Source organism: Poecilia reticulata, linkage group LG8 (assembly GCF_000633615.1).
Source record: "Poecilia reticulata strain Guanapo linkage group LG8, Guppy_female_1.0+MT, whole genome shotgun sequence".
NCBI lineage: Eukaryota > Metazoa > Chordata > Actinopteri > Cyprinodontiformes > Poeciliidae > Poecilia > Poecilia reticulata.
The window spans coordinates 16,108,904-16,133,291 of NC_024338.1; the positions used below are offsets into that span (position 1 = coordinate 16,108,904).

At 37.8% G+C, this 24,388-nt stretch overlaps 2 protein-coding genes across 4 annotated transcripts in view; one reads left to right on the forward strand and one right to left on the reverse strand.

Annotated features, from left to right (window-relative positions):
* Nucleotides 1-1,421: 1,421 nt before the first annotated feature.
* Nucleotides 1,422-13,906, reverse strand: snx8a (sorting nexin 8a). 3 transcript variants are annotated; one of them, XM_008415903.2, is made up of 13 exons: nucleotides 11,869-12,026; nucleotides 11,094-11,221; nucleotides 10,695-10,815; nucleotides 9,396-9,586; nucleotides 9,120-9,240; nucleotides 7,684-7,820; nucleotides 7,475-7,555; nucleotides 7,207-7,367; nucleotides 6,947-7,076; nucleotides 6,813-6,881; nucleotides 5,130-5,279; nucleotides 3,218-3,367; nucleotides 1,422-2,833 (listed from the first exon to the last, which is right to left on the reverse strand). In XM_008415903.2, the coding sequence occupies exons 1-13, from the start codon at nucleotides 11,903-11,905 to the stop codon at nucleotides 2,753-2,755; spliced, it is 1,557 nt and encodes a 518-aa protein (XP_008414125.1). In that variant the 5' UTR covers nucleotides 11,906-12,026; the 3' UTR covers nucleotides 1,422-2,752. The 3 variants fall into 3 exon arrangements, with proteins under 3 accessions (XP_008414125.1, XP_008414124.1, XP_008414123.1); XM_008415902.2 differs by lacking the exons at nucleotides 1,422-2,833; nucleotides 3,218-3,367; nucleotides 5,130-5,279 and adding an exon at nucleotides 13,818-13,906 and having other exon boundaries at nucleotides 6,322-6,881; nucleotides 11,869-11,935; XM_008415901.2 differs by lacking the exons at nucleotides 1,422-2,833; nucleotides 3,218-3,367; nucleotides 5,130-5,279 and adding an exon at nucleotides 12,033-12,208 and having other exon boundaries at nucleotides 6,322-6,881; nucleotides 11,869-11,935.
* A 722-nt stretch (nucleotides 13,907-14,628) lies between these two features.
* ttyh3a (tweety family member 3a) overlaps nucleotides 14,629-24,388 on the forward strand; it is a 23,198-nt gene continuing 13,438 nt past the window's right edge. The window contains 7 exon segments of the mRNA XM_017306337.1: nucleotides 14,629-14,769; nucleotides 17,969-18,138; nucleotides 20,105-20,216; nucleotides 20,374-20,594; nucleotides 21,807-21,902; nucleotides 22,622-22,694; nucleotides 23,389-23,464. Coding sequence (XP_017161826.1) covers nucleotides 14,644-14,769; nucleotides 17,969-18,138; nucleotides 20,105-20,216; nucleotides 20,374-20,594; nucleotides 21,807-21,902; nucleotides 22,622-22,694; nucleotides 23,389-23,464 — 874 coding nt within the window. The 5' untranslated portion in view covers nucleotides 14,629-14,643.

The following is a 24,388-nucleotide window of genomic DNA, read 5'->3' on the forward strand; positions in this document are numbered from 1 at the left end:
TTGCTGGAGATGGGCACCAGCACCCCTCCTGGTGTACAAGAACAGTGATTGAATTAAAGACGCTCACCACAGAGGGAGGAAAAAAATAGGTTTCAGGTGTTATTTTAGAAGGAAGCCTTAAAATGTGTCAATGCACCTTTAAGAGCAAAGAGGGAATTGTAGCAAGATTAAATASTTGGCAGTTCTGTTTGCTGTGTAAGAAATAAGTCAAGGTCAACTATGTGGAGACCAAACATACAAAGATACAGAGAAGCATAACTCCTGATGTAATCAGACGTAACACTTTAAGTAAAAGGTTTGGAGTTGTAATGGAAGTCAAAGTCCAGAAACTGAAGGAGAAAAGAACATTTCGAGTGTGAATAATTAAAAAAGAAGTGCATGATTTATTTTATTTTAGAAAAAGCAAATGGGTATTGAAAGCTATTTGAGGATTTAAATAATCCACATGCGTTTGTTTTGATAATAAAATAACTTGGTCATTGCCAAATTAAAATYAACTGTGGTACATCCCGTCTTTCAACAGCTTGAAGAACCATCTTAAGCAACTTAAATACATTTCCTCATGATTGTTGTGGAAGCATTCTTGCCCACCTATCTGCATATGGTATTGCAGCACTTCATTAAGTTTGAACATTGCTCCTACTGCAGCATTTCAATCTGGTTGAGGTCAGAACTTTTTTTTTCACTCACTCTGTTGTAGATTTGCTGTTGCACAGTCCAATTTAGAAGAAGCTTGATTTGTCAGATAGCCACAAATTTGACTCTAGAATACTTAAGTGGGTGTAAAAATGAGATTATGGTCTTCTCAGTGACTGCAAGACATCACCATACTTTACAGTTATATGAGGTGTTTATTTTTATTTTTTTAATCTTTTGCTTGAGTTTTGTTCAGCCATCTGTACATTGATCAGCATGTATCTGGGGAACACATTTGAGTTGTTCAGTTTGATTAATTTTTCCATATATTGTGTTTTATAGAAATGAGGCCTCAGTGGTTTGACTGTGACAAAATCCCTTTCGGTCAGATGTGGGCCGATGATGTCTTGTGGTTTCCTTTGATGCTCCAGAAGAAGAAATTTGTGGGATACTTYAAGTTCCAGGGTGAGGACGTGATTCTCAGTCACAAGCTGGAGGAGGTTCAGGAGCTTTGATGTCAAACCTTGTAGTGTTTTATGTCTGCGACCATGAGGAGAAAAATAAGGTGTTTAAATGTTGACAATTATTACTGAAGGTAACTGTTGGTGTTCACAGTTCATTTAGTGAAAGGAATGASATGATCATTTGGATAGGAAGAGGAAGCGTTTACTGTACAAGCTTTTCAACTGTAACAAGTGGAATTAAAAAAWTTTTCTGTAACCCGTCTCATTGGATGTTTTCTTGAGAAATATCAGCAAATTAACCAAAGCAACAGCAGCAGCAGCTTGTTGAAAGCAAGTTTATTTCTGAACTAACAAAATTCAGCAATATGTATTCAGTACAATATATATTTTTCTTTTAATACAAAATATAGAGTTTTGTTTGAGTTTTGTACTGAATTTAATATTGTTGGCTGTTAAACTTGGTCCTTAAAACAAATGTGTGTATATATATTCACAGTCCTGGCAAATGTAGGTTTAAAATAATTTACATTCAGCCATGTGTTTGTTTTTGAATGGAAAGGAGGTCATTTTGAGGTCCATCTAYATATTTAACTCAGTCACTCCAGAATGTTAACATTACATCCAGTCGACAGAAACATGTTTGAAAAAGTAAGATAACTTTAAACCTACATCCACTAGGGTTTCATACTTGTCCATMCTATTATTATTGGTGTGATTAACAGGCATTTCTAGTGCATGAATCTCATTGTTACACCCAGATTCATTAATCGTGATYGTCAATTCTCCTTTCAATTTGTTTGTTGAAAATAGAAAAATTTTTGATGCATATAATCTTATAATACAGGATCTGCAAAAGAAAACTGAGTTCAAAATCGAATCAAATACAGTGACAACCTAAAGTTAAAGGATTAAAGACCCGTTACAGTAGTCAAAAATTAAAAGCGTGTTGTGAATGAATTAGAATAAGCCTGGTTTCCTGTTTCAATATGTTGAAATGAATTTTCAAAGAAAATTGGCAAACTTTACTTGCAAAAACCTCTTTTAGAGTGCCTGCAACGTTTGCCGTTTGCAGATACATAATGACCAATTTTCGTTTAAGGATTTACAAAGTATCCTTTGGTTTATTTTGAGTGTCCTTTATTTACCTGAAGAAGTTATTTAAAATATGTTGTTTCTAGTCACATTTTTTCATGTCCAAACAAACACAAAAAAACCCAGAATTGTTGAGAATATAAACATTGCATTTGTACAGCAATTAGTATCCAATTTTCATCTTAAAAATGAATGCAGTTGATAGATCTAAAAAAAAAAAAAAAAACATCCAGAAAGACTGAAATCTCAGTGTCAGCATCTTAGTGTCCAACTTCTGAAAAGATGTAAACAGATCATTTTGTRTCAGAATGAGTGAGTGTTAACCATTTTAGATCCCTTTTATAATAACACCTTGTTGCTGTGCTTACATCTGTAAAAGCTGATTCTGAAAACATCACAGAACACAAATTTACATGGGGTTAATCACAGCATCTTACTGAATGGAAATGGGAACAGCTGTGCCTAAAACATTTTCAGGCATTAAGCTCACAGAGCTTTTCATTTTCCAGTTGGCGCTCTTCGTCTGTAGGAGTGTTTATCTTCTGCTTTGCAATGCTTTTTCAGATTGGAGGCTTCAGTCCGTTATTACTGCCAAAGAGACACCCGAGCTTAGGTTGGAGTTCATTCCACACATCACCCATCTGATCAGCAAAACAGAAAAAAAGAAAACAAGTTTGTCTTTATGTAAAATGAATATTTTTGGTATACAGTTCCATAACCAAATGCTAAAACACTTCAGGTCCAAAAAAAACCTAATTCAAAAATTCCACCGGACTTATATATAAATAAATGAGAAAGGATATACCTTTTTTTAAAAAACAGAAAAGGTGGACATGCTGTATGTGATATGCACTTTTTTATGGGAAATATACTGCAGTTCTAATCCAGTCACACATCCTTCAGTATTAGCTCTTTTGTCAGACTTTAGGAGCTAATCTAAAACTATATTGGACATTCCCACTGAAGAGGTGCTGAGTCGACATCAAGGCGAGCTGGAGGAAAACCCATTTCCATACAGCCTTTACCTCTCTGTGTCCTTGGACCTGGGAGTTAACGAAAGCCCCAAGAATGTTGGCGGTGATTGGAAGGTAGGTGAAGATAAGYTGCGTCTCTTGATGAAGGCAGAACAGGGAGAAATAGTTGCGGAGCTCCATGGTCTGGATGGCACTTTCTTGCTATTAAAAGAATTATGCCAAAATAGAAAAGTGATTATTAATGTCAAATTATGATGAMAACATAAAAATAAAAACAAGAGGAAGCTATTATCTTTTTGTTAAAAAAATAAAGTTCTTTCATAAGATGCGTTCCCCAGACGATTAATCTTGGAATGCACAGTGTCTGGACTTTTACTTTGCTTGTGAAATGTTTTCCTTTTTWTACTTTTATTTGACTGAATATATTACTCTTTGCAACTTCTTGCCTTGTTTAGAATTAAAGACTTAAATGTGTTTTATCTTTCATTTTGCCTTTTCATTTCCTGTAAAGCACTTTGAATCCCCTATTGTAATATTGGTGCTGTGTAAATAGCCTTACCTTTCCCTAAAGTTTTTCCATTACRCAACAGTTGCTAGGAAAGGATATTCTCGATGTTCAATGTCATTTTGGCAGTACGATAGGATTGGTACTTCTAAAAATACTGAAATGTTCTCTCTTTTTAACATATTTCTTCAAGACAAATTTTTTTGGGGGGCAATTACATGCAAAAATGGACCCACCAGGAGTCCAACAAAACAGGATTTRAAATGTAGGAATGTTATGGCCTGCAGAAATCACCAAGTCAGCTGACTYGACAGTTGTTCAGCAGGCAATCTTCGACAAAAAAAAGATACAGTGCAAAGTTAATTAGTAAAGAAGCTGGCCATTTACAGAGTGCTCTGTTAATGAAAAGTTGAGTGGAAGGAAAAAACTGGTAGTAACAGGGATTATAGCAGCTGTRCCTGGATAGGATTCTGGAGTAAAACCCAGTCAAGAGTTTGGGACATTTCACAGGATTTGGACTTAGGAGTCACCACACACAGATGTATCAGAGACAATCTACCAGGACATTTTAAAGCATGTTTCCTTCTGCAGACAAGCTTTAGAGGCTGAGTTCATTTTTGAGTAGAACATTGCACCTCTCCACTCCACACAGTCAAAAGTATAAATACCTGCTTTAATAACCATGGTATCATAGTTTTTGATAGAAAACCATACAATCTAACATCTGTTGGCCAAGATGTAATGTTTCTAAGAAACATAAGAAATGTTGAGGCCATGAGCCTCAAACCTTAAAAAAAAAAAAAAGAAAGCACTTCTATCAACACTGAAATAAATTAACAAAATAAAATGCTAAAGCATTTGATAAGTGAAGAAATGTCAAAATATAGGGAACAGTTTTATATGTCCAAATTGCACATGCTTGTTTCCCCTAAAGTGCAATTTGTTTAAGGAAATGAACTGAAAAAYGTGTTTAAATGGCAAACACAGACAAAGCACACTGGCTGCATTCAGAAGATAAAAAAACACCAAGAAAATGAAAGAATAAAATAAAATTAATTACCTTCTTAACATGAACTCAGCTTTGTACCAGTGTCTGAAAATTTGTTTTTAGTCTGCAAATGAGTCTGTGATTTACCACATTAAATTAAATGTGCTCAAAGGGTTTAAAGAGAAGACTCTATACTTTTTGAGGATTATCCAGTTTGAGTGAGAGTGTTTTTGTGCATGAAAAAGGGTGTTAGGAGTTAAAAGGCCTGAAGTCCACATCACAGCAGCCTGCCCCAGCTCTGAATCCCGGCTTTGCTTCCCAACAGCACCATTAAATGTATGACAAGGTCACCTTCCACCATGACAGTGCTTCCACTGCCATTCTAATAGCTTATGTCACGACTCAGATAAAGCTTTTGCAAAGAAAGTTTTATAATTAGGCAAACAAAATGAAACTGAAAGGACAATCACCTGAACGATTCGCGACTCCAGCTGCTCCACAGAAGCCTGCTCTTTGGACTGAACAGTGGCACTCATCATCTGCCTTTTCATCATGCTGTACTTGTGCAGCGCTYTTTGGTGCTCGTGAAGCACGCCCTTTTCATGACGCTCRCAGAGATCCTAGAGGGGAAAAAAGAAAGAAAAACAGGCAGCAGTTCTTACTGATTGACTGAAAGTGGCGGGGTGATGCACTTCACCWCGACATTAYGTAACAGATGAGTGACAGGAGAAGCATTGGGACAAAAGTATGGATAACTTAAAGTACTTTGACAAACAAGAGCTGCAATTTTATAAATCCATCTAGTTGAAAAGCATTCCCGGAAATAAAAGTTCTGTTCTTAAAAGGAGAAACTTAAAAAAAATAAAATAAATAATAATAATAATAAACATACTGTGGGGCTGTTAAAGATTTTAGGAGGAGATAACGGGGAATAATTTTCAAACTTTTTTCACCTTTATCATGACATTTAGCTTGCACAATGCAACTGACAAACATGTATGGGAGTTGAGTAATAAAATAAAAATAACCATGTTGCGTAACTGTGTGCACCTTTGAACAAACACTTAAAAATTACGAYTCAACTTCAGCAATCGGTCCTCTTGAATTAACACCTGTATCTAAGTATAGCTGAACTTGAGATGAAGTTATCGTTCTGGGATTTTTGACATTTGCATCTTTTAGTAAAAGTCACAATTTACAGAGGGAGGAAAAGATGATTCGAGGTTGACAAATGTGTCAGTCAGGAGAGGCACACAAATCCTTCTGCAGAAMTATATAAAAACAATTGGACATAAATGTGAGAAAATTAAACAACTGAGATATTCCAGAAACTCTCCAAAATTAATTAATTAAATAAATTAAAAAAAGACTAGACAGAAGCTAGATATTAAGGCAACAGCAATGGCAAAAACTGGAGGCATTTCYAACAAGTTCTGGTTGTGACAATCCTCTGTGTTCGCCATATTTCTGAACTAAGTTGTATTTCAAGACATAAAACTTCTTCTACAGAAAATATCCTAGCTTTGCTAGCGTCTTCTAAACCTTAAGAAATAATGTGTTAAAAGTTTGGTAAGACAGAAATATATATTTTTGAGCTGCAATTCCAAAATGCTTTGCACAAAAAAAAATAAAAATAAAAATATTGAGTGTATTACAAAAAGACCATCATATCCACAGTGGAAAAACCATGCAGTGGAGTAACTTGGCTCAAATACYAGTCGGTTTTTACCTCCATGAGTCTGCTACAAAAATAAAGATAAGGACACGTCTCATTTTACAGGAAGTTGAAGTTCAAGTGTTCACGTTTTTTATAAGGAGCTAAATGAGATTTAACTGTTGAGAGGCTTCCTGCATGTCCAAATAGTTACTTCAGTGGTAATTGTCTGCGATGCTTTCAACATGCAAATSTTTGTTCCTGTAGAACAGTTTAGTTCTGGAGGGGAAATGGTCTTAAGCCTATTTTCTAAAGATCGATACACCAATGATTTCTTTATTAGCATCGTTGCTGATATCATTCCCTCGTGGCATTATGGTAACCAACTCCTGAATGCCCTTACTTACATCTGCATTATCCTGGATTAAAAGAATTTTTCGCCGYCTAGACATACCACATTCCTGTCAGTACAAAAGAAACGAAAGTCAAGCTTGCTCACTCTGTATGACTGCAGCAAATCTAGGAAGAAGTTCAGTTTTTCCACAACGTCGTCCTGTTCCCGTCTGCCCTGGAGACATGAACAGAACAACAATTATCAAATAGTTTTAGTTTGGCATGCACTCAAGGTTGTACCTGCTGAGCGGCTTTGTCGGATAAAACTGCAAACTCCTCCGACAGGCTTTTCAAAGACTGACGCAGGGTTCCCCAGCTGCTTTGGGAGGAGGCCAGGGAAGGAAGAGTCGTCGCATCTGAGCCCAAAGCACTGGCGAAAACATTAATATAAGAAAAGAATAAAATATTGCAGGATCCGGGCTACTCCGGATTGAATCCTTCTGCAAAAGCCATAAATCCTAGAGGATGATTAACTGTATATCCTTCATAACAAAAAATACCTAAGCTCTCGACCAAACTGGACCAGATCAGTTGAATTCTCCATTGAGCGCTCGGCCATTTTTTCAGCTCTGTCCCGCAGCCTCTGGAAGCTGTTGTGGATATTTTTAATCAGCTCTTTGCTCATTGAGAACTGAGCCTGAATGTCTGCTGGGAGATACTCCTGCAAAACAGGTCCGACAGAATCACCTCCATTATGTTTACAGGTTGTAAATGAAAGTAAGAGCAGTAGRAAAAAGTGCGCCTGAAGTCACCATATCCATGACGAACCTTAGCTTGGGTTGCAATCCTGTTGGTCATAAACTCGTCACCCGTTTTCTTGCAAGTGTCACGCAGCTTTGTCTGGACATCCTGTTTGCGGAGCAGGGTGACGAGTGGGTGAGTGGAAAAGGACAAAGTGTGAATCAAACAGGATGTGCTTTGCTCCCATGCGTCGTGAAGATAGTGCTTATTGTGCAAGAAAATGCTTGGAAACATACAGAGCCACTGTAGGTGAGAAAGGTCTTGACCAGCTCATCCTCAGAGAAGAGGGGGTGACGAGCCACCAGGTTAATAAATCTGCTCAGAGCTCGTCTTCTCCCTTCAATGAACTCGCGCTCGGACATAGAAGTTAGGACTGTGAATAAAAGAAAAAAAACWAATATCTGGAGGTTTACTTTAGAAGTGTGCAAAGGCAACATAACTAGAACAGTTAAACTCGAGCGTCAAGTGCTCATAATCCCACAAGGCTGATCTAAATGCAAAATATTCCCCCTGCAGATTCTTAGATTTCAGAACATATACGTAGTGTTGGCTAGAAAATGGTCAGTTAAGACCAAAAATCTTAGACCAAAACTCAGTCCTACAGTTCTTCTTTGTCATGGCCACACACAAAGAAGAGTTGCTAGAGATATCATTATCCCTGACCTTTTAAGTCTTTAAAAAAAAAGAGATAAAAATGGTTTAGTGTAGATAAGAACCATCGAAAAATCCCCGGAGAAGCAGCTGGGGCAGTAATCAGGGGGCATACAGTGAGTCATATCAACACTGAGGGAAATTACAGAAGCTGTCTTCTAAAGCAACATCACAGCTAGAACTAGCATAGATCCAAACACTCGCTTAAGAATTAATCTCAAGAGATTATTAAACCCATTGTAGTTAAATCATCAAAACAACATCATAGTGCTTAACTGAGAAATKATGCCTCTTATCAGAGTTTTAGGAGTACTTGTTGTGCACATGAAAATGAGGGGGCAGGGAGAATAAGTGATAAGAGAAGTATACATTTGGATTAATCTGTTACTAATCCCTTCCCTTCCTCCTGTTGGATATGAAATGCTCTCCATACAGACAGACTGATGGGACATAAGGTAACACAAACGACCTTAAATAAGTGCACAGCACAACCGCATCAAATTTTTACCGATTTGTCCATTTTAAATGGGCAAATAATTTAAAACTTGTCAGAAAATATTTCTGTTTAAATGAAAAGAAATATTCAACAAGTTTCACAAATCTGAACAACAAAAGCTCCATGTGTCAGAATCAAAAGAGGAGCAGAGATGAAGTTATCAGAATGACACATTCAAAGACTATTTTTTGTAAAACCATGGCTAAACACCATGAATCCTTTTTGAATAACTCACATAATTATCACTAAAGCTTCAAGTCTTCAGGAAGTGAAAGAAGCTAAATTTATGCATCACTGGTTTATGTCTCTGTTACGCAAAAGCTTTGAAGAACCAAATGACAAAAAAAAATCCTTACAATTCTTTGTCTATATAAAAAAAAAAAAAAAAAGATTTTTAAAAGCTGGAATTTCAACCTAAATTATCTCAAAACAAATCAAAACTTTGAAATGTTGATGCAGAACACAAATCTGGTAAATAAACAAAACAAATAGAGACCTAACAGTGCAGTCTGCACAGAAACCCACCTCCCTTCAGCATCCTTTTGGGCGGCAGTGCCGGAACCACTCTGTAGGCAAACTTCTGCAGCAAAACTTCGTGGAAGACGTCAAAATCACTGTACCGCCTGTATACTGACATTTTATAACGCTAAAAAGTAAAAACGATGAAACTGAATTACAAAATAGGTATGAGCACAATTGATTTTGTCTGTTCTGATGTGGATTTGTGCAAACTACTTGATAAAAAAAATGGAGTATTTTCAACACGACACTGTAACATGTTGCAGATTTGAATTTCCTTGCCTGGCTGGTGACCTGATACTCCACATGCTTGAGGAACAGGCCCTTCTTCTCCGGAATCAGCTCCACCTGGATTGTGTCTTTGGTGAGAAGCTGTTCAAATGTCTGCGAAATGGTGAGCATGTCGTCCTGAGCCGGCTGCATCCTCAGAGCGCTCAGTTCCCTCGGCTCGCCGAGTTGGGGTTTTGGCAACTCTGTAAATCACACATTTCAGAGCTAACATTTGTTCTCTGTGATTGAATCAATACTTTAGGAGTGACTGGAATTTCAAAACAGTTCAGAATGCCTTTTTTTTTTCCCCCCTCAGTTTCTCTCTATAAAAGTGTTCTTGACAGTAATCCATGCGACCTTTAATGATTCCTTCCAGGACATTCCAAGACAGCTGTGTATAAAATTTAATTTACTGAGGCAAACTCAAAGAGAGTTCTGGTGCAGAACAGGAAGTGGCATGAAGCAAGTTGCCATACTGCCCACACCTGAAATAACAAAACTGGATTCAACACTAAAGCCTGCAGATGGATCCAAGTCAAGTCTGCATAATAGTTACCTTTAGGAAAACCATAAAATATCCCTCTATCATCATCCCACAGAGAGGGAGAGAAAACAACACTTAAAAATACAGCAAGCTRCAAAAATATATATATTTATAACCTTTAACGTCTTTATATTTAGTCTGTCATGCAAAAGCATTTACTTTCAGAAGACACTGGATTTGTACATCGAGTACATCTGTGCATTGTCTAAATAAAGCTGTTCTGTGAAGGCCTTTAAATCCATTGAAAATATATTCAACAATACTTGAAAATGTATGTTTGCAGATACTCTCCCCCTAGCCTGGGCTATTTGTAAAGAAGACTGTGCAAACATTCCTGTGCAAGACATTTTCATCCACTTTTCAATAAGCATGTCTTGTTGTTCACTCATATAAAGTACATCAAAGATCCAGGTTGTAAAGTACAAAAGTTAAAGAGATATAATTACTTTTTGCAAGCCACTGTAACCATAGACTCCCAGCACATGTTGCGGTTTTATCCGTATAAGAAGAAATAAATGTGCATCAAAAGGGCTTTTCTAAAAATATTCCCAAACACACATCACTTGCTAACCGCAGTAAAGTTGCTGCTGAATTTATGCTTCTGGTAAAAGTGTCGAGAAAAACTTCCAGGAGAGCTAATAAAAGAGTGACATTTGCACCTTGCACGTGAACAGATKATGCATTTCTGAGGCCATCTTTGGACACCAAGCTACTCATTAAGCAAAAACCCTTTACTTTTCTGCTGTCACTGCAACACAGTCWCTTACCATGTATGAATAGTTTGGGACTTGGCTTTTTCCCTTGCTGGGCTAGAGCAATTAAAGCCAGCGCTTTATAGAGGGTGAGCTTAGTAAGGAATCCATCTGTACAGTCAATATGCTCAGCAATCTGAAAAAAAATAAAATAAATGGTGGACAGAGACAATATAAAAGAGAAGGTCAACATTTTTCAGTCTGAGATCCAACTTTAACTGTGGTTTGMATTCCTGTGTGCACAAAGCTCTCACAAGACAAAAAGCGAATGATATGCTACGAAAGGTCAGAAAAAGGTGAATGGCGCCTTCAGGGAATTCATCCAGCTACATCCCTACTAAATATTTCATCTTTAATTTCCAACAAAAGGTACTTAAGCYTTCTGGCYTCTCAGCATCTTGAGGAACTCCTCACCTGGCTGAGAGCCGCCTTGGAGAGACCGGTCCTTTCCAGGAGGCGCTTAAAAACTTCAGCCTGCACTCTCTCATCTGTCCTGCAGCGGATGGCCTCATACACTTCTCTGTAATAGGCAGGAACTGAACCTAAAAGGGGAACAACACCTACATAGCATCACATCCTCCTCAAAAATTAGAAATATTCCATTAACTGCACAACACCCAGGAGGACTTTGCATAAATGACATCAATGAAAGACAAACTTTCATTTTGAAAGGGATAGTAACACATCATCACATCATGTGACTTTGTGTTTTCTTTTCTGCSAAGGCAACTTTTATTTGCTCCATTTTAAAAATGACGAGGATGGACTCAAATTGAGAGAATTAATAATKTGCAAATATTTAAAGAGATTAAAAAAGAAGAATGACTGATGTGACATTTTAAATCAATTTTTTCAAGACACACCTGACAGGATTTCAGGAAGAAGGGGGGGAAAAACAACGACTTGTCTTGATCTTTCTGGTCACGGCTCAAGAAAGGAGCAACAGTAGTTTGGGGGGCGGTGGGGGATAATTGAGGACATGAATGAGAGCTTTTGAGATGGAACAACTTGTTTCCGATCGATCACTGATAACTTCTCATGAGGTGAGTTCAAATCGCGATCTCAGCGTGTTGTAAGATCCTCGCGTTTTGACGCGCGAGTTTCGCAGATACACCGAGAAAAGTCACATAAAAGTCACATGGAAATCACTGATTCAAGAGAGAGTAGAAAACATGTTTTCACACGTTACCTTCATTGATCTCTCCTGCCATAGCTCGGGGTGTCATGTGAGCACAAGAGCACCTCCATGTGATTTCCTGCAGAGAAGGAAAAACAAGTMATTTGCGTCTTAAAGTTGTAGTGATTCCTGGTTGAAGTCCAAGTCCTGATGAAGTGAAGCCAGTTGCCACCTACACGCTCTGGAAGCTGCCGATGCCACTGCAGCTACACCACTGAGGGGATTTTTAAAGGTTGTGGGGGCGTGAATGTGCGAGTTTATGTCTCRGTTTCGTTAAACATTACCTATTTGCTTTATGTAGTCTATATTCTACAATAAAAAAATKWAAAAAAAACATGAGTGGTTTTACATATAACKTCTTATTTCCTGGTCTCACCAGCGCATGTTTATTTGATTTAATCTCTGTTCCTCAATCTCCAAAAAAAATGCCTGCATAACAAATGTTGCATTCACGTACACCTCGTAGATATTTATTTTTTCTTAAGATGTGACAGCTTTTAAGACAGAGTTCATTGCAAATCATCCCTTTATGTGAACTTTACCAAGATTAATTAAGAGTTTAATTAATTAGTGTTGGTCAGTACTCTGAATGCGAACATCAAGTGTATTCATCTGAATATTTTATCACGAATAAAGCTTTCTGATGTCTAACCTTTTTTTTGGTATAGACTCAGTGAGGAAAAAACAGTAAAAAAGAAAAAAAACTTATAAAAATGTATTTAATGCCATTTTGAATAGTAGGAGAAAGACATAAAGTGATCAAGTGTCCAGTTTGTTGCACTGCCACAGAGATTGCTAGTTAAACTAACTATGTCCGTTTTATTAAAAAGTAAAGTTTTAATGCTGAAAGATTTAGAAACTTTAGTAACAGTCAGAAAACCTGCTGTATGAAGAGTGAAGGGCTCTGTTGTGAACATATAAAACAATGTGTTGATAATTGATTATATTCTGGATTTAACAGAGAACAAATGAAGCGAATAAAAATTGCAACAATAKGATGTCTCCTTTTAATTCTCATGAAATCTCTTGCTGCAAATTACATTAGAAAAAGGTTTATTGATTTTCATTGGGTTTCCTGATAAAATAAATAAATAAAAACAAATAATAATAATAATAATAATAATAATAATAATAATAATAATAATAATAATAATAATAATAATAATAATAATAATAACAATGTTTAAAGAAACGAATGCATGGAGTTTGCCTGCCTCACTCTGTGTGCTTTTAGTGTGCTTTCAGTGTGCTTTTAGTTTCGACAACATTGCACATATGAAAAATGGATGTCAGAAACCAATTTAACACTTCATTTAACTAGCATTTCCTGGTGAAATAAACACTAGGGGTGTTAATTTGTAGTTCTGAAAGTCAATTTTATGCAATGCWGGGAAAAATGACTGAATGGAAAAGTCATACAGGTGTTTGTCTTCAGGAGACCCTTGTAGTGTAAAAACTGATYGTATTTGTCAGATTTCAATGGCATCAACAACAATATGTTCTTTAGGCATGTAATTAGAATTTCTGGAGAAATTTGGAGTATTCCAGGAGCATATCAGTTTTGTTCAACAATTGCTCAACTAAGGTAATTTTTTTTTGTATTTCCATGAATGATGAAACAGTGATTTAGACATGATGTCATTGGTTTTCCATGTCTGTAAGGAGTAAAATTATGCCTCCATATAAAATTCATAAATTACCATTCAAGTCAAAAGAGGTTGACTGTCAATGTTATGTTTGAAGGAAATGGCCAACTGAAATGTTGCATTTATAAAAATGTATGTATTTTAAATTGATTAAACGTTGATATTTTTCTCTCCTTCTATAATTAAAGAAAAAATGACAGTCTATTTGCAGTCTACCTACGTCGCTATAGCAACCACTGATCGCGCTTAAAGCGCGATCAAAATKTCCTGAAATTTCAAGCAGTAATGACATTCCCGACACTCCATGAACCTCACGTTGCTTGAATGCCAGCTCGCCAGTAGATGTCGCTGCAAGWTCCCTTTTCACACCGACAATGRTGTGGTTTTGCTGAGTTCTGGCCGGGGCTGGGTTGAACTGCCAGCTGGGGGACTGTCGTGAACAGTCGCAGCGTTGGCTCCAGCCTCCTGCGCTCAATTCCTAGCTGGATGGAGAAGTCGGTCTGAATGAACAGAGAGAGACATCTGCGCTGGAATAAGTGTGGAAAAGATTAACTAAGAGACCGGAGAACCGACAAATCTGGACGAAAAGAAGTGCCGACCAGAATGCCAACTGGAACAAAAGAGACTACTTCTTCTTGTCTTCCGTCTATCGGTGAACTGAACTAACTAGCAGCTAAAAGCTAGCTMACCTACATTGCTATCTTAACTAGCTCTGAAGACTCGGTTGCTTTTGTTTTTTTCAATAAAGGCATATTTTAAGTGAGCTTTAGCTCTTTGGAGTTTRCTGTTACATTACAACAGGGTGCTATAGTTAATAGTTCAGTGTTAGCAACAGTTAAATAGGTAGACTGAGGAGGTTATTAGTTGGCTAGTTGCCAGTTTTAGTTAGCTCTTCTTGCTGGCGCTTGTTCAGCTGTTTCATATCTCACCAATGAAGTTATTTTAGTGTGTTTTTTTTTTTTCCTCAACAGCCACAACGAGCTGTCGATAGCACTTTTATGCTACACATCAACTGTTTTAGCGTTTCGTTTCCATCTTGGACTCAAACTGGATGAAGTGGATTATTTTTCTTGTTTACACCTGAAAGAGCATCCTTTTTTTTTTTTTTTTTTTGCTTTTGACTCACTGACTTTTCATCGCCATGGCAGCAGTGGTCAGCTACTCGCCACCTTGGTGGGTGAACCTGCTGCACAGACTTCCCCACTTCAACTTAAAGTTTCAGCAAACAAGCAGTGATTTCCAACCAGAAGACTGGACATATCAGCAGGTAAAATCCCTCATCACACACTCGCCTCATTTAATTGGGAACAGTAGGATTAGGGCTTCTTTRGTGTACAGTTCACGGATCATGTTTGCAACCTGGAATTAAAGATTAATGGTTTATTGTGACAGGTTTGCACCTGTTTGTTCTGTTTACCCTGTGATCCATGTTACCATCTGTGTGAACCTGTTCTATCCAGGCTTTGGCCTTTTCCAGGCACAAGCCAGCTGGCTCCATTTGGTGTGTTTTCAAAACCATCCTGAAAGTACCTAAGAAACCACTTGCGTGACAGTGTGTTTTAATCACATCTTTTACAGCACACATGAATATTTAAAAATATGGAGTCGCTCTGCAAATGCAACAAACAAAGAAGAGGGACAACCGGTCAGATTAAGGCGTTTTTAACCATGGGAAAGGTCAAAGTGGAGTCTACTCAGCTTAGTAATCAGCTAAGTCTGGGGGAGGGGAGGRGAGGGGAGAGGAGAACTGGATGTGTTCACAAGTTTAGAAGAAATTATGCTTAGTTTTCAAAATYTAATCAGAAGTTTGGTGTTGCTCAAATCCCATGGCTCATTATGGTGTTAACTACCATGCTTTTTTTATTTTTATTTTTAAATGTTCTGGATTGGTGACACATCCAATGAGGAAATACTTTTAGCACCTTTTAAATGGGAAACTTTATCCAGTTTTTTTTTTGTTTGTTTTGAAAAGGCAATAAAAAAGCTCTAATAAAATATTTTTGACCAAAACGACAATTAAAAACATAATCTTAGATGAGAGTCAGGATGACTACAGAACAATCTTTTACGTCACATCTGGACTGCAGACAGTGTTTGTGGGTTTTCTGGGAGACAAAGTCACAAGATTCAGAGTTTCCTCTTTAATAGGAAGAAATGGTTCATAAACTGGAGAAGCGACTCATGGTTCCAGAGAAACAGGAAGATAGTTCCCGGACACGCGTTGGTGGTTTTATGGAGATGTGCTCGATCTTGTACAGGTATGCAGGCTGGAAACTCAAGTTAATCTTAAGGCGTGAAGCAGTTTGTTTTCTTGTTTGGTCCTCCTTCACTTCACGTGGGCGTCTGGTGTTTGCTGCCAGCTCCGTTTTATTTCCTTCAGGAGTTGGTGGAAATGGTCAAGACGATCCACTTCTTTGTGTTACACAAGCCCTGTTCTGTGGCAGGTTATTGGATAGATGATGGATGACTTTGCTATGCGGTTTGAACAGCATGGCTGATTTTTGTGGAGTATTTAAATGCACATGTAGTTTAGCTGGTGAAATGTGTGATTTCTCTCCCATCACAGTTTAATCATGGCAGACGTCACTCGGCCACAGGCTCATCCCGTAAACCGGTATCGTTAACCTTCTGTGATGACATCCTGCTAATTACTGTTAACGCAGCTCTCCGCCCGCAGGCTTAAGAAGACGTTTCAACTCGTCCAGATGGCCGAGCTGTCATTGTTGCTTACGATGCAAACACTTCTTAATGATGCAACCTTGACTGACTGCTGTGTTGCAGTGTGTCAGAGATGTGCCCARATTACTGTGCGTTTGCATAGTCGTTTTCTGCTCCTCGCTGAGCTCCGCAGAGCAGCGTGCAAGAGCCAAGAAGTCATCCGGCTACGTCTGATCAGCCGGTCTGTCACAGTCGTGTGTCACAGTAGATAAAAGGAGCAGAGTTACCGCTCTTTAAAGGTTATCGCTGCTTGGTTTTTTAAGAACAGAATAAGTTCTCGTATTGAAATCAGCAGTTGTTAAAATTAAGTGTTAGTCACAACGAGTGATTGAGGAGATAAAAATGGAGCAAGCAGGAGAACGCAAGGTTTTGGAAATCTGCCACAGACGTGTGTCCTCAGGAGTCTGCAGCGAACAGAAACCTTCTGCCTGACCTACATACTGTATGAAATGTTGCTGTTGGATGAGAGATCTAACTATCACTGTACATCACTCCACTGTAAGCATGAAAGTACTGTCATTACAGTACTTTCATTACAGTACTGTAATGACAGTACTTTCATGCTGTAATGACAGTACAGCATGAAAGTACCTTCATGCTGTACTGAAAGTACTTTCATGTACTGAAAGTACTTTCAGTACATGAGTACCAGAGTACCAGTTATTATTCAAGAAGATCCTTTTTTTATGTTTTGTATCTTGCAATCCTGTTCTTTTTACATATTTTCCCTCTAGCTGTTTTTTTTTTTTCTTTTCCGCATTTAACATTGTAGATATTAAATGCGATACCCTCAACAAATCATTATTCATTATAATTTAGAATTTATTAATCATAACGTCAATTCTGGTATTTTTTTTTAAAAACTATTTTGTTTAAGCAAACTTCMTAATCATTTTATTTATGATTTCTGTTGTCAGTCATGTTTATTTCCATTGTTTTGTTTTTGCTCGTTTTGTTTATTTTTTGGGGCTGTTTGAAATATCTTCCAGCTCCTYCGTTGTGTTCCTTACAAATAGAAAGTTTATTGATTTTTAAGAGGCAAAGTTGCATTATTATATCATTACCATTTTATTACTTTAATATGGTCCCAAAACAATAATACCATAATTTATCACAATAATGTCTGGGACAACTTATAATCCAGTAAATTTGTTATCACAAAYGTGACGGCTGTTATTGTTATAGCTGTAAATGTGTTTCTTGGTTTCAGGAAAAAAAAAAATAGGCCAGCCTATAAGAGCCTGAGGATTTTTCTGACATATTTAGACATATGGCTATTTAATATTATTATCATTTTAACTAATTTAACAAAATTTAGACTGAAGACYTTCTGCAATGTTTGTGTATTAAAAAAGAAGATATATTTGAGGAATAGTTGGGCTATCCTCACATTTTTYCCACTTTGAATAGCTAAACCCGACGAAATCTCACCAKKTCCATATGATTTGAACATCGTTGCTCAGCCTTTTGAAGTAAAAGTGAATACTGTGGTGAGATCAAAAGAGCAGTCTGTGGACTTAAGAAGGAACGCTATAGAAGCTTTGAGTCTGGTAAGGTTTTAGAGAGGTTTCATGAGAACTTGAAATCAGCCAGTTCGACTGTAGAGGAGGAAGTTCTGCATAACGGCCTAGTTCTGCCAGACCAAGCAAGTTCATTTTGCAATATTCCTGAAAGCATACTGCACATTTTTTGAAGAAGTCTCCAAAGACCCTAAAACGTAATAATAACTCTGCTCCTCTTTCCTTTAGTCCATCTTGTTGCTGGGGGGTTTGGCGCTCGCCTGTTTGGTTCTGGACCTCCTGTTTCTCCTCTTCTACTCCATTTGGCTTTGCTGCCGGCGCAGTAAAACCTCAGAGCAGCCCAACGCCGACTGCTGCTGCACGGCCTGGTGCGTCATCATCGCAACACTCGTGTGCAGGTGAGTGCAAACACATGACCGCGCTGGCGACGGTTCAGTCCACGAATTCGAGTTGCCAAGCATAATTAGCTTTTCATTTCACCCACGCTCATGATTCACAGTGTTACATTGCACTTTGATGTCACCACATGCTTGTGYGTTATAGCCCCATGATCACGGCAAGCGTTCAACACGCTGTCGGATTTTCAGATTCTCAAGCTCTTAATCGTGAAAGAATCCATCTTGCCAGATTCCACTCTAATTAAGACGCAAATGTTTTAACCAGGCAGTGTTTTCCTCACTCGAACTTTAGTTGAACGGTATTGTTTGGTTGCAGGGATATGGATTTAATTTTCACAAGTACACCTGCTTTATACGTTTGCCTCTACAATCATTTTCTTTACTTTAGTGGTGTTCTTATGTCATTGAGTAGAAAGGTGTGAGAATTTCACATCTGCTCATGTTTTCTGTCCTTGAACACGTCGTTGGTTTCCTGTTTTCCTCATCCTGTTGATGGGCCTCCAGAGAGCCACCGCAGTTGATTCAGAGTCGCACAAAGAGCTCAGGGACCCAATGAGTACAAGAACTGCATCACAATCGCTGCGTCTCTGTGCGCTTGTACCCACGCACTAATGTTTTAGCCAAAATAGGAAGAGGGGGAGGGAAGGTTGACGCTACCAGTTTAGTTTCAGTGCTTTGTTTGGCTTATATTTCTAGTATTTCTTTACATTTAGACTGTTGTCTTTTTACCTGCAAAAATCTGTTTCAATGTTTTCCTAACTCCTTTCCAAATGCAGCAACGATCTGTAGGTTCATATGACATCGGRAAATATAATTAGTTTTTAATGTTATTTTTACTCACCATAGTGACAGGAAGAGATTAGCAGCCATACAGGAAGAAGGAAAACCCCCAGCTCCCCTCTGGCCTGTCAGTTTATCCATGTTGGTGCAAGATTGTAGRAATTTGCTTCTCCTTAATGCATTTGTTGAGACTAACTCATATGCTGTTTRCCATATCATCGTAAYTAATAAAATTTGGTTAATAAAAATTWACCTAAATTTCTAAAAATGTTGTTTGATTACAGATTGGTCGATACATGCATGTGAAACCAATCTTATCCACCAGTCTTGTTTAACTCCGAAAATGTCTGAAAGTCAGCCACTGTCCTCTTTTTCTCTGCCGTGAAAGAGAGATGACCGATGGACCCGCCCACCAAGTCACATCTACAAGTGGCCGGCTAACAGTCACCCACTGTTGCCAATTTGGGGACTTTTCGTCCTATATTTAGCGGTTTTTCAAACTCGCCAAGATACTTTTTTTTTTATTGGTACAGACTAGTAACTAACACTTTGGAGACAGTGTCGGTTATAAAATGAAAAGTCGCTATCGGCCAAAGACAGAATTGGCAGGTTGGGCTTTTTAAAGATCGGTTATCGGCCAGAAAACTGCATTCCTAAAATCGCAAAAAAAAAAAAAATACATTGAAGTTTGTCACTGTAAGCAAGCAAATTGTAGACGAGTTCAAGTAATATTAACAAGTTTCAAATGAACAGATAATAATGYAACTCTAAATTAAGCCACCATTGCAAAATTGTGTAAAGTAAGTACATCTTTTTCTGTTCCTGTACCTTCAGAAATTGCTGCCCATGTAGCTGCCTGAGCCGTTTGAGGCCTGTCACAGCCGATGAGAGCTGATCTACTGCCTCACTGCAGTCTTTGTCAGCCTTAGCGTGGGGTTTTGGGCCATTGCTAGTCCATTCCTCTGTGTTTCCATGGTTCTCTATAGGGTCTTTCTGCTGAGGCTGAAAGGAGCCCGTTGACGGGGGTCCGAACCGACAGGGTTAAAACAGAGTTCACACGCCTCTCACCCTGCCTGGCTGTCCCCCACACTTGGTTTCTTCTCTGTCTCCTCTCTGTGTCTCTTTTTTTGCCAATCCCTCCTCCTCACTAGCCTGTCTCCCCTCCTCYGTTTTTGTCTCCCCTCAGTGCTGGCATAGCTGTCGGTTTCTATGGGAATGGCGAGACTTGCGATGGAGTGAATCGACTGACGTATTCCCTCCGCCACGCTAACCGCACAATCACTGGAGTCCAAAAGCTGGTAAGACCACAAGGACAGTCATATGGACGTGTCTAAATAATTCAACACTCTTCTGCTCTGAGCATCTGTGGTTTCATTTCAACTTTGCTGTGAAATCCAGTATTTATTTCCCTCTGAACACAATCATGTCCTCATATGTCCATGTGTTTTACGCTAGGTATATGATAGTACGTCGTCGTTGAACCAGACAGTGGACAAGAATCTGCAACAGCTTGAGGGCCAGTATGCTCAGCATGCAGACTACCTCTCCATCATCCAAAAGCTGCAGGGCCAACTGGATGAGCTGGTCAGGCAGATGGTCGAGATTCCTTTCTGGGACAACAACCTAATTTCTCTGGAAGATTTGTCCACCAGCATCGAACTGTATGACTGGTATAGGTAAGACCATAATGGTGCACTCCACAGAACGGCAGACGTTATCTTTTTATTATTAAGCTTTATGTGCAGACACTGAAACGTTAATGCACAACCCTGTGGAAACTCGATCTGCCTTTCATATTGAAAGCTTGTGTGAAATGATCTTGAGTGGCTGGACTCWCAAATTGATTTTCCTAGATGTTTATTGGAAATCTAAAGAAGGAATTTATGTGGAGCCCAAATCATAAGAAATTACTTCAGCACATCATTAGGCAGCATTAAGCTTGCAGCGAGCTTAAMGGTTTTCTAATAAAAAAAATACTCTAATGGAAATCTGGCCAGACGCCATTTACATGATACCAAAAGTATGCAAGTGCAGCAAAAAGTGTTAATAGAAATAACACTATTTGGACTGGTTATGTAATAGTAGGCACTCAGCTGCACATTCAAGGGAAAATGTAGTCCCTGATATTTAGCTGCCAGCAGTTTGCTCTTTGTTCACCAACAATTTGTGTGCTTTATTAAAATTGCCTTATAATCAAGGGAGTTAAATGTATTCTCATTATAAGATTAGGGTTCTGTTTTTACTCATGGTGCACTTCAATGTGACCATACAACTGAAAATAAGAGCTATCAGGCTGGACTATTGATTAGAAAAGCATCAGTTTGAGAAGTAAATAGGACTGTTTAGTGGTTAGTGGTTTTGAAGTATCACTGAAGGTAAGGCGTCTTCAACACAAAACAAAATGTTGTTAATTGTTAATATATTATAGGGTTATTAACTGTCTGTGCCTCTAAAGAGACTCAAACTTTGCTTTATTTATTTATGTATTTTGCTTGAATTGTTGGCAGCACCCTGTTGAGATTAGCCTCCCTTTATGAATGTTGCTTCCCTATTAATCTTAAATTTAGCTGGAACTGATTGTTACCCATCACTATGAAGATTGAATGCCAATTAAACAGTTTGCACTAAAAAAACTATGTTAGTAGGTTTTAGGTTATTCATCAAATCTTACTCTTGTTTTAATTAGTATCACAAGGAATTCATTTCATGCACATTTTTATAGGCTGGCATAATTAGATCTGGAAAAACACCTATCACTTTTTATTGATAATTGCCTAGTAATTTACCATTTAATTGCCTAGTATGCCAGAATAGTTTTATGCAATAAATGTGTTCTCTCASTGGTAGAAGGATCAAATAAAATGCATAAAAAATGACTCTCTCCACAGGTGGTTGGGCTACATCACGTTGCTGCTCTTCGACGTCCTCATCTGCCTTCTCGTTCTGTTTGGTCTCATTCGCAACTCAAAGGGAATACTTATAGCGTAAGTGTCATCATTTGGTCAATGTTTCCTCACATCGTTGATCTGTTTTAACAAAAAACAAGTTTATAAGACGCAATTAAAATCTCTGCTGCAGCAGGAGTTTTATGGCTCCTTTTTGTAAGTGTTTGAGTTTTTGTTGTTGAGCATTTTCTTCGGGTCCTTCCCGACCCCGGATAAGCGGAAGAAAATGGATGGATGAATTTTCTTCATAATGTCAAAAACTAACTTAGTATGGCAATAGTTCAGATAAATTAATGTTACATTCTGGATAAATGAATACTAACAAAGAATCTTATGTGTTCATTCTTTATGTTATGCCAAAATTTCAACTTCCTATTTCTTAAATCTTGCACAAAAATGTTCAGTTAATGGTGAACTTTGTGAATCCGCCGTCTTATTTTATTTTATTTTTTTTAATCGTAGCCCCAAATTTTCCAGAAACCTAAATAAAACACCTAAGCAATAATTTCAATTATTTTCTTTAAAAATAGAACGAAATTGCATTAGTATTTACTTCACAGATGTCGAGCTCAAAAATCATTTCAGATTTATGTTTGTTAATTTGGAGCYTTATGTTAGATTACCACAGAAACTGCTCAGTTTGACCATGTAATTTAATCAGTTTTATTGTGTTAAGCCTCTCTTTATGGAAGTGTACCTCTTGATGCAATAGTTCATGGTCTAATGCTGCTGAAGYGTTCACCTCTTGCTTCCCACAGGGTGTGGTTGTTCGGTGTCATAGCTCTTATTATCAGCTGGGTCTCCCTGGGGCTGGAACTGTCCGTTTCTGCGGTGAGTGTCTGCAGGACAGATCTTGTTTATCTGGTGGAACTGCTCTGTTTAACACATGTAATTGTTCAATATGGTTTTTCTGCTAGAATCTTGATGAAAGTGAAGTGAAACACTCAAATGATAGACTGTTAAATTCTTTAAACCTGGATATAGTACTCTAAATCTCAGAATGAATACATGTTTCTCAAATGCCATTTTTAATAGACGTATTGTTATAGGTGTTGCTTCAATAAACACCTGTGTSCATTTTTTGGGTCACTTRGCTTTTTCCAGAAATCCTAAAGACTAATAGCAATGATTAAGGCCTGTAATTRAAGCCTGGCAGCTGTTATTAGAACTGCAGTACTGGRCTGTTAAAGGGRAAGCTGTTTGTTGTGTTCTTCACTGCGAATATAATGTACTAAAATGCACAATARAGCGTTATAAATCCAGTTTTCTTTTTTCATTTACCTAGCTTTAATGGACGTCTAGTTTTAATGTTGATGCAAATTAATCTTCATTTATGCAAATTAAGAAATTATGCATTCACTTTATAATCTTTGCTTCTTGTCCCTGAATTAGCATGAATAAGTTCTTTCCAGCTGAGATTGATCCAGCTTTTTCTTAATGCAATAACTTTAATGTATATACATTTTTTTAGTGTTATTCGGGTTGATCAGTGACTAATTTCAGATCTGAATTTTCTTGCTTTCAGAGCTCGAGTGACTTCTGCTTTGCTCCTGATACATATGTTACCACAGTAGTGGACCAATATAGGGTCATCGATAAAGGTATGATGGCTCCCATTATATTTTGATTCAGACACACACAACGACATGCAGTCATGTCTTAAAATTAGCAATGCAATCCATCATCTGCTAAATGGGAGTCTTAYTATGAGTGAATCTCATCTCTTCCTCTCAATCCTCTGATTGTTCTGYGGTAATTAGACAAGATGACGTCTTTTTTTTTCATCCGCAAAAAGCCTCCAAAAATTGCTGCCACATCTCCAGAAAGGTCAAGGGGGAATGGGCTGCCATTTGAAATGGCACAAAAGCCTCTCTGACACATYTCACTGTAGCAAAGTCTCCAATTCGTTCCATGACAGGAGGCATGTCGCAGGACGGCAATAAAAGAGCAGTGGGTTTTCTTGTTTGTGTATGAGGGARATATGAGCATGAAAGCAGAAGATCAAAGGCAGGAGATGAAAATKATGTTTTTAAAATAAAACTGTTTAGTGTTCCTTCTCAACATCAGCTCAGCTAAATGAGCTCTTTCCTGCTCTCTTCTGAAATATGATAGCAGCTGAATGCAAGCAAACAGAAATTAAAAYGTCGGCTGTAATTACTGTGCTTTTGAGGCAAAGTGAGGAATAAGGACAGATTTGCTATTTATTCAATAATCTGTATTATAATTATGCTTTTACATGTTTTCTGCCTAAAGCCTGAGATGAAATTATGTTTGAGCTTCATGCAACTTTTTCTAAAGTAATTATTATAATTTCTCTTTTTTTTKACTAATTCTACATTATAATTTTGCAATGCACAAGACACTATACAAGTGTCTAACTCATAAAAATTTTTCTTCCCTTCGTCAGCTTTCGCCTTTCTATGTTTTCATCAGAAACCTCGATAGTAACAGTGTTTTACTTCGCTATTTAACTTAGCACTTTCTGCTGCTACACATATTTAAACATGTATTATTATTTTACATCA